The sequence below is a fragment of the Lactuca virosa genome, chromosome 8, assembly GCF_052849685.1.
Source record: "Lactuca virosa cultivar CGN04683 chromosome 8, Lactuca_virosa_CGN04683_v6, whole genome shotgun sequence".
Lineage (NCBI taxonomy): Eukaryota > Viridiplantae > Streptophyta > Magnoliopsida > Asterales > Asteraceae > Lactuca > Lactuca virosa.
Genome location: NC_136433.1, coordinates 83,533,927 through 83,544,349, shown reverse-complemented (window position 1 = coordinate 83,544,349; position 10,423 = coordinate 83,533,927). Strand labels below are relative to the sequence as shown.

The following is a 10,423-nucleotide window of genomic DNA, read 5'->3' as shown; positions in this document are numbered from 1 at the left end:
CTATTTAAATAATAGTCTTTTTAGGTAAGACAGAGACAAAGAACATAAAAAAAACAAACAACAGTGACCAAACACGTAACAAAAACAATTAATAGGGACCTTCCGAGTTAAATAATACGTTAGGAATCAAGCGCGCAAATTACCCGAAACCATAAGGACCATTCGTGTAATTTACTCAAGAAAAAAAAAAGAAGAATCGTAAATGTTAGAAAGTGGGGGCAACGTCTAAAAACTATTTATCTTTTTTTTCTGTACTTTTAGAAATTTTAAATAAGGATAAAACCGTCAAAACATATCAAATTTAAGTGGATGGACAAAATAAATAATTGGAAGTAGGGGTGATCCAAGTAGAGATGCACACCCTAAGTGGAAGTATCAACTCCCGCTTCTAATCTCGACAATCAGCAATCTGGTGTAGATAAGAACCTGAAGAATCTAGAGAGAAAAACAGACGGATCTGGGAAACTTTAGAGAGGGAGAGACAGAGACATACAAGTAGAGATGCACAACATACTATAAGGTTAAACGGAGGTGATTTATCCACGGAGGGTTTTTATCTATCCAAGGAAAAAAAATATGAACGGACAATTATACCCTTGCTTTTAATTTGTAGATATTGAACAAAGAAAATCCTGCAAACTCCAAACACCGCCACTAGTCACTGACACCATCTTCTTTCATCTCCTAGTACTCCCATCTCTGCAACTGCAACGCCTCCATAGTCGATAGCAATCGAGCACAAAATACGCTTGTAATTATCAATCGATCATCAGGGTCTTCATTGTCTATTTGTAATCGAGCTCAAAAGTCCAACATCCATCTTCCAATTTCTCGACCTTCAGGCTCTTCATCATCGTTCTTCAGATTTATCGATTTTATTGTTGGTGTTATTGTCCTCAGTTTCGCAGGTGCAAGTCTCTTGTAGATTTTCTATTGTATTGTTTATATTTTCATCATTAATTTCTATAAGTTATTTGCAACTTTTTGGTCCGTCGTTTTGTTGTCGGAAGGACATAAAAAAACAATAAATATTGAAATTATACACTTCTATTATCCTTGCACACCAACTGTTTGATTTTATGCTGATTAGAATTTTTGGTTTCGATTCCTGGTCAAGCATATGCTTTGTATTGGTCATATGCAGACTATGTGTTTGATTATTATATTGCTACCTGCTACTTAAAATAACAGAATTGGATTCACTTTTTGTTCAAGAAGATGTTTGTATTTTCGAGTTTTATTGTCCCACAAAACAATTTCAGTAAAACTACATTTGATGTTACCTCTCAGAAACCATTCCAATATAAATTTCGAATAGAAATTGGAATTGGTACTTGGATTTTGCTTGTTTTGCATTTGATTCCAGTTATGTGGAATTTGTTTGAAGGTGCATAGGGATCCAGAGACATAAAAGATTTAACATTTGGTGTTTCCTGATTCCATTTTTGTAGAAATAAGAACATGATTTTGATTATTTTTGTATGAAACTATGTTGCAAAATTGTTGCAGATAAGATTGAGACTTTATTGTTTTTTCAAGGGGACAACATCAATGGAAAAATCATTTGGAGTTGATGTTTGAGAGTGCGCTGAAGAACAAGTAGGCACCGAATGATTATAGGTTGTTTTGTCGTGAGTTGTACACTGTTTGGAGTTTCCGAACCTCAGATTTTCCATCTTTTAATATCAAGAAATTAAATTAAGGGCAATATTGTCAATACATATTATTTTCTGTGGATGGATAAAAATATTCAGTGGATAAATCAGCTCCCAAGGTTAAAAGCTTTCAAAGACTATTCCAAACGTTAATGAGTTATTCCCAATTTACTATTCCTATAGAGAGCGTGAAATATACGCACCAATCAGAGATGGTTGTGACCTGTCGCAACCAATCACATGATTTAAGTTTAAGATAATGATCTCATATTGACTTGTATATTATTTCTAAATAAATATTCAATTTTGTTTAACAGATATAAATTAACATGTGGTAAATGAAAGAACAAAATTCACAACCAAACTTTCTAAAATAAACAAATTTGTAATTTTAAAACCACATAAACTAAAACCAAAAAAATCAACAAATCATTTAACCAAATTTGCAAAATTCTTTAACTTTTATGATTTTATTTAATATTAGGATTTATGAATCTAATAAGACAGTTGTATTTTACTATTTTAACTTTTAGGAATCTTACTATGACAAAACATATGCTGTAACTATTTTATAACATATAATTAATTTTTTTTTTAAATCTTAATTTTATTAACGGTTTACCGATGGTATACAAATTTGTTGATTTCCGTCGGTAAACTGTCGGTGCTGGAACTACGCAGAGCAACGGTGACAGAATTTCCGACCGAGGCGGCGAAGGTTGAGAGAAGAGCAGTTAGATTTTGATAGGATTTTCTGGTGTCCTTAAGAACAAACTTGGATCGGGCTTCATAAGACAGTTGTAAGGGATTGGTTTGTTGAAATAGTGTATCAACATTATCATAATTGGAGTTGAGGCTGGCAACCAGTTGTAGAAACACACAATGTTCATGACTATAGATCCGACATTAACAAGTTGATTAGAGAGAGTATGCGGAGATGTTCGGAAAAGCATCAAGTTTCATGTTGCTAAACTACTGCATGGCAATGAATTTTGAACGTAGCCCGTGAAGTGTATTGCACTTTTTCTATCCTCAAAGTGATTGCGATGAGATTCTTTATGTTTGAAACGGTGACAACAAGGTGTATTTTGTTCTCGGAAGCCATGAGAAGAGGAAAAAGATGGGATTAGTAATGGAAGGAGAAGGAAGAAATTAGGGTACTTGGGGCTGGGAGGAGAGTGCCTTGATTAGCAAGGAAATCAAGAGAGAAGAGAGGGTGTCATGTGACTGCCTGGTCGAAAAGGATGTCAGAGGAAAAGAGGCATCAGATCAAAGAACACGACTGCAGGGGTAGGGCTAGAGATCGACTAGTTGTGACACCATGAAAGTCAGAAAACTTGATGCCTCTCTTTAATCAATGAGGTATAAATACATGAACAATGATTCCTATATGGAAAGTATTGTTATAGCCTATAGACATCATTTTACGCAGTTCAACAAATATGCTTATTTATGCAGGCACCCCTGGAACCACACTCCAATGTAATAAAACACATCCTATTTATATTTTATAGTACATAAAGAGCACTCTCGATCGACCTCGGCCTAAACCTTCATCCATTGGCCCCGGATCAACTAATATCCTATGCTCGTGACGTCTGGGGTGTTTGCCATATAATCTCGATAGAAGAGTTTGAATCATCCTGGATAGTAAATGAAGGTTCGCCATAATTGAGTTCCTGATCATAAAATTCTGAGAAGTCTGTGGTGAATTTTGTTGTTTGCACCTGATGAGCTTTACTTTTTCTAGGAACAAGCTTGGCTCCAACATAACTCTCTCTGTTTGTGGAAACTGAAATCATAGTGTAAGATGAATTTGAAAATGCGGTGTGCCTCAATGAACCAAAGGAAACATATCCTACAAATGTCCTCATTCCATCATATTCAGGCTCCACTGCTTCATTAGACTCAAGAGCAAATAGAGAATCTTCATGTACCTCCTGCTTGATAACTGTATTAATTTTTGGAGACATGTCTTGGGTAACAACACATATTAAGAACCCGCAAAAGTCACTGTACCAATCATCTGGAAAATGCAATGTAAATGTGTTCCTCCTAAACAGTCTACCAGTAAACTCCTTCGGAATCTGACTTTCAAGAACGACAATGATAAAGTGATCCTGAATAGCATGTCCCTGACATGGAAATCACATTCAATTATGATTCCTATGGTAGGGTAAACATAACAAATATTGAAAATCAAAAGTTATGTAGACCCAAACCTGGAGCATGGAGTGTAGTAATATGTCACCACCGCGATTGTTCCCCAACAGAAGTGAGACGTTCCACAACCATTTACAGTTTGAAACATCTCCAAAGGTCTCAAGTGAGGTACAAGAATCAGCCAAAACAACAGCTATACTTGATGGCAGCTCTGACAATTCTACAAGGCCTTGGCAATATGACACATTGAGCAGTTTGAGCCGAGGAAGTTTCAAGCGACTGAAACTTAATCGTGAAAAGTCATTTCCTCTTAGATTGAGTTCTTTCAAGTTGGGCAACTCCCAATCAGCAGAGCAAATCTCTTCATCTCCCAAACGGCAAAAGCTAAGATCCAACTTTCTTATGTCATTGAAAAACAACTGCAACCCTATGTGGTTCATGTTTTTGTCATACAAACAAGGATTCATGTTGTTACGAGATAAACAAGGCTCCTCTAAACAACTTTCCATATAGGATTCAACTTCTTTCCCACTATTATCCAAATCAAGATTCCCTAAATTGTCAATGTTCTGCTTTTGGATCTCTGAGATATTAAAAAGTTTGGGGCAGCTTGAGAATTCTAGGGTTTTAAGTTTCTTTGGTTGGATGATGGGTGGAAACTTCTCAAGACGGGGACAATGTGCTATACATAAGAAAACAAGACTTTCCAAGCGTCCAATCGATGGATGAATCTCTTTTAAATAGAAACATCGAGTAAGGATGAATCTTCCAAGATTTGGAAGTCCATCAAAATCTGGTGTCATGATTAGGTTTTCCAAACCATAAAGTTCAATTGTCTTCAAATTGGGCAGCAACTGTTGTATACAAGTGCAAACAAGTCAATATTTTGGCTTGTGCAAGCACACATACACATACACATACACAGACACACACAATATATATATATATATATATATATATATATATATATATATATATATATATATATATAGAGAGAGAGAGAGAGAGAGAGAGAGAGAGAGAGAGAGAGAGAGAGAGAGAGAGGTAGGTTTAAATGTTTCTCACATCTATTGTGTGTTAAAATGCACCAATAAGAATTTAGTAAAAATTAAATTATTATTTAATAATATTAAATGATTTACATAATTATATGTATATTAAATGATATCCATAATTATAATTCATTTTTTATGTAAACTAATTAAATTCATCATTAATATCAACAATAATATTATTTCAGAATGAATTCGCATCTAGGTTTTCATGTATGAGTTTGTATTTTGTTTCATGACCCACTCACTCAAAATACAACAAAGTTATCTGGAACATGGAGAACGATAGTGTATTTAACAGAATGAGAGTTTATTATAAAAGAATGAGATTATATTCTAAAAGAATGAGAGTGTATTCTAGTAGAATACACTCTCGTTCTTCATATTCCATGCAACTTTATTGTATTTTAAGCGAGTGGGTCCATAAACAAAACACGGACCCATACATCAAAACCTAAATGCGAATTATTCTGAAAGAATGTTATTGCTGACATTAATGACGAATTTAATTAGTTTCCATAAAAAGAGAATCATAATTATGGATATCATTTAATATACATATAATTATGGAAATAATGTAATATCTATCTTTATATAATTAAATAATTATTTAATTTAACAAAATTCCTATTGATTCATTCTAGCACACAATAAATATAAGAAACACATTAACACACACACACACACACACACATATATATATATATATATATATATATATATATATATATATATATATATATATATATATATAAGAATCCATTAGTGTGTCTTAGAGGATAAAATTAGACAAAAAAAAAAATAACTAACTCCTTCCATCTGTAAATGGAAAATATTTGAATTATTTTGTAATTAACACAATAAAAGACACTTAATAAAAACAAAATAATAAAAGAGTTTTGAACCCAAATGAATGATATCAATGTTTTACAATGGTTATTAATCAAAAAAAAAAATTATTTAGATTGAAATCTTAGCTAAAAATTTATATAGTATTTATTTCCAAGGAAAAAACGAATTTTGGTCGTTATGTTAAGACAAAAGGATATTTATATGGAGGACGATACATAAATACCATGGATGCATTGACTAATGCTTTCATATCATATCAAACAAGTTATATTTTAACTACAGAATTTATTGTTATTCACACAACCAGATTTACAGAAATAAAGGTTTATGCTTTCAATAGTCAATACTCAATGTTATAGCTAGTTATAAAAATATAGCTGAAATTGCTTAATGACACCAACATTTACTGAGGTCGAACATTCATCATCCACCTTGTTTTCATCTTTTAATTAAAAATACAATAAAAATTACCTTATTACCCTCCCATAACTGTTTCTGCAGGCACGACCCCAATATTAGACAACAAAGCGTCCTTTGTGGAAAGTTACTAAGCAAATGAAATGCAAAATCACATTGCCATTCAATCCACCTAAGGTTCTTTGCGTTTGCAACAAGTGGTAGATTATCCCCTGGTGGAAAAATAAAGAATCCAAGTCCTACTGCTTCAATCATATCAAGTTCCTATGATATAGGAACAAACTGGTGTCATGATTAAGTTAAAAGTGTTTATATATATATATATATATATATATATATATATATATATATATATATATATATATATATATATATATATATATATATATATATATATATCATGCAAATTAAGCTAGCTTAATCGTTACCGTTGTTGCATCCATAGAGCATATTTTTATAGCATCTTCCTTCTTCCAAACTCTACTATGTTTTTCAGGGTTGTTAGGGTGTTCCCCTCTAACAATGTGGTGTCCCATTTCTTGCACCAGATCATGCATATCAAACTTTCCATCTTCTGAAATAGTTATGAGAGCCTTTTGTATCAACACCTTCACTCCTATAACAGGATGAAAACCACAAGCATCAAGTATCTCCATTGACCTTTCTTTGCTCTCCCACCTAAAAAAACAAGCAATATCAAGGAACAACTCTTTCTCAACCTTTGTAAGTCCATCAAAGCTGAGTTTTAGCTTTCCCACAATATCATCATTTGGGATCTCTTTCAATCTGGCCAAAGCACTCCTCCACTCGTCAATATCTTTGTCACAAAGGAAAGGACCGAGAACTGCAAGTGCTAATGGGAGCCCACCAGCATAAGAAACCACATCTTTTGAAAGCTGCTCATAATCTTCCTTAGGTATGTAATCTTGCGGTGAAAGCTTGCGGAAGAGCTCAATAGCCTCCTCATCGTTTAACAAGCTGACATTGTGCATTACATCAACTCTATGTGCATTTAATAAATGCACATCTCTGGTTGTGATTATTATTCGGCTTCCTTCACCGAACCAATCATGTGACCCAGCTAATGCTTTTAGTTGGTCGAGGTGATGGACATCATCTAGAACAATCAAGACCTTTCTACGGCGTAACCTATTATCTATCAAGGATCTTCCTCCTCCAACTTTGTTTACTTTCATTTCTGAAAGAATTTTTTTTTGCAACTTTTCCAGCCCATACCTGCTTGATTCCTCTCGAATATTTTTAATAAAGCAGCAACCATTAAACTTGCTAGAGATTTCTCTATAACCCGAAGATGCAAGAGTAGTCTTACCACCACCCCCAACCCCCCATATTCCAATCATGAGAACACCGCCTGACTCAATTTGTAACTCTGATTTCAAACTTTGCACGCGTACAGCCATTCCAATCAGATTTTCATCTGCTTTTGAAGTTAATGGATACAATTTCTGCGAAATTTCGACAACTATTTGTTTGATGCCCTGTGATTCATGCCTATATACACATTAGACGTACAAGGACAATTAATATATGCCCACATTAATAAAAGAGGTAATTGGTCTCATGTTCCATGCAATAAAGAAAACGGAGTCCTAATCACCTTTTATATTTTACATTTAAATAGAAAATGTAAAGTCAACATCACAAGTACTTTGTAACAATTTTCTTAGGAATCATCAAATAGTTTCCAATATAAAAAAGTAAAGCATGATGGATTTGTTGTTGTAGCTTGAAGCAAGGTGTTCATTATGGAATTAGAACTAGAACTTAATGAGTCCTTCATAACTTTATTTGAACCATAAACCTGGGTTTGAGATATACTTGAACTTACCAAACTGGTCAATTGATCCAGGTAAAGTCTCTCCTTTTTAAAGGTCATCAACAGACAACACCATCAACAATAATTAAAACATTTATATAAACAGCTCATAAGGTACAAGTATAAATATGTTGTAGAGCACACATATCAAAGTATAAAAAGTGCAAAAACATTGAAGAAAATTACCCGTTGGCAATCTGTGTGGTTTCCCATCCAGAAATGTTACTTGCCTCCACAAGTGCTTTTCTCCATGATTCAACCTTCATCTTGTTTTCCAACTCCTGTTTGGCAGCAGCTTCTCTGTATTTTCGATTTTGCTCGAACGGTGCAGAGAGCCATCCCCAAGGTTCATCAACAACTGCTTGTCCCCAAGATTTAATTTTGTTTTTGTTTTCCACCTCATGTGTGTCAAATGCTTCTTTGTATTTTCGTTTTTGTTTTCTCACTTCAGAGGGATCCACGTCATAAAATATGGGCATAACAGTTTGCCCTATCTCATTCCTGCATTTAATAATATGTGTAAGTTCATCCAAGCACCAGGTCGAATTTGCATAGTTTTTAGAGAACACGATGATGGCAATCTGCGATTCTCCAATAGCCTTCAACAGGGAAGGGCTGATCGATTCTCCCCGAGCAAGTGTTATGTCATCCTTGTAAGTGTAGATCCCCTGTTCTTCGAGAGCTGAGTAGAGATGATCCACAAAAGTCTTGCGAGTATCTTCCCCTCTAAAACTAAGAAAAACATCATACATCCATGACTTAGAAGAAGAAGAAAAGGCTGGGCCGGAAGGAGAAGATGATGAAGATGCCATCGATATGTTGATTTGTTGAGATAAATGTACGTGGTTTGAGCACATCAACGAAATGAAATGTGTATATATAGAGAGGGATGTGAGTTTCCAAGCAACTTCCAATTATATAAAAGCTCAAGAAATATCTTATCAACTGACATGTTGATTTGTTAGGATAGAATATATGTGGTGAGAGTGAGAGCTGTGAGTTTCCAATAAAATTCCAATTTAACAAAAATTGATAAAGAAAACTTAATAATCATAATCAATGATTTTTTTATTTCAACATACCGTAACGTGCTTAGCAATTCTTACCAGTATAGGCATGGTTTTTTTTCTTACCCGCAGCAATAGCAACTGCTTGAAATATTTTCATCAATATTAAGCAATTTGTAACATGAAATTATAAAACAATGCCCATTACCTTTCTTTGTCTCGTAATATGTGGAAAATCCACTAGTAATAGTTTTCTCACTCTCTTAAAAATCATGTGCTACTGTCTGTGTATTAGACAAATGTTATATATATTAGGCATTAATTACATGTTTATATTCTAGAGGGATCATAGTGTAAATATATCTATTATTAATACTTATGTAATCGTGACATTCTGAGAAGATATACAATTCAGGTTTTACCAATTTAACTTGGTATCAGAGCCGCTATTCCCTAACCCTAAAATTGGCGCCACAGCAGCCCTCAAGATCATCAACCGCACTAGACCCTCAAGATCATCAACCGCACTAGACAGCTACAATCATCCACATCAACCTGCACCTGTTTCTACTCTTTCTTCCTCTTTTCTCTTGTCGATCAGTACACATTGACATTAGCCAATACAATGGCGCCTCTCACAGCATTCACCACTGCAGAGAAAACAGCCCACAACTCTCATAAATTTGTCTTTACTTTGTCCCCAAACAACTATGGCTACTGGAAAACTATGTTACAGCCCTTTCTGGTTACAAACAACCTGTTCGGGTATGTTGATGGCACCATACAGTGCCCACCAGCCACCATCGTGTCTACCACCCCTACAGGAAAAGAAGGCGACACCATGACCACATCCACATCTACTAATAACCCTTGTTACAATACATGGGTCTCTAATGATGCGCATGTTCGAATGCTTATTCTGTCCACCATCTCTGAGACGTCTTTTCAGCATGTTCAAGGTAATACATCACGTGATCTTTGGCTGTCTTTAGAAAGTGCTTATGCTCCTCATACTTCTTCTCGTGAATATACTCTTAAAACCCAACTTCTGAAAATCACAATGAAAGAAGATGAGTCCTCATCTGCTTACTTAACCCGTGCACAAGAGTATTCTAATGCTCTTGCTAATATTGGCGAACCAGTTAAAGAAAAGGACCTTGTCATGCTGGTTATCTCTGGCTTAAGAGAAGAATACAATGGCTTGAAATCTACCCTTTTAGCAAGACAGTCTCCAACAACCTTTGCTGAACTTCATGGTCTACTGTCCGACCATGACTACATGATTACAAAGACCTCCACAGTGATGCCACCAGCCCAAGCGTTCACAACCACCACTAGACAGCCCGGTTCCATGGCTGCTGGTTCGTCTCTATCAAGATGAAGCAATCCAAGCTGTTCAAAAGCTTGCACAACAGCTGGGGTTACAGCTCCAGCCAACTA

At 34.9% G+C, this 10,423-nt stretch overlaps 1 protein-coding gene and 1 long non-coding RNA gene across 2 annotated transcripts; one reads left to right on the top strand and one right to left on the bottom strand.

The window, feature by feature from the left end:
* The first annotated feature begins 258 nt into the window (after positions 1-258).
* LOC145128472 (uncharacterized) lies at positions 259-1,795 on the top strand. Its single transcript, XR_013716927.1, has 2 exons — positions 259-908; positions 1,510-1,795. It is a non-coding gene; the product is annotated as an uncharacterized LOC145128472 (long non-coding RNA).
* A 1,188-nt stretch (positions 1,796-2,983) lies between these two features.
* On the bottom strand, positions 2,984-8,864 carry LOC145128469 (disease resistance protein Roq1-like). The gene is made up of 5 exons (XM_079063256.1): positions 8,163-8,864; positions 6,568-7,651; positions 6,194-6,403; positions 3,878-4,672; positions 2,984-3,790 (listed from the first exon to the last, which is right to left on the bottom strand). Exons 1-5 carry the CDS (start codon positions 8,831-8,833, stop codon positions 3,239-3,241), a joined length of 3,312 nt encoding a protein of 1,103 aa, XP_078919382.1. The 5' UTR covers positions 8,834-8,864; the 3' UTR covers positions 2,984-3,238.
* Positions 8,865-10,423: the final 1,559 nt, after the last annotated feature.

Coding starts and splice junctions, on each gene's coding strand:
- LOC145128469 (XM_079063256.1), bottom strand. CDS start 8,833: ATGTGCTCAAACCACGTACATTTATCTCAACAAATCAACATATCGATG. Junction 4,673..6,193: donor AGTTATGGGAGGGTAATAAG/GTAATTTTTATT, acceptor TGTATACAACAG/TTGCTGCCCAATTTGAAGAC. Junction 3,791..3,877: donor TACTACACTCCATGCTCCAG/GTTTGGGTCTAC, acceptor TTTCCATGTCAG/GGACATGCTATTCAGGATCA.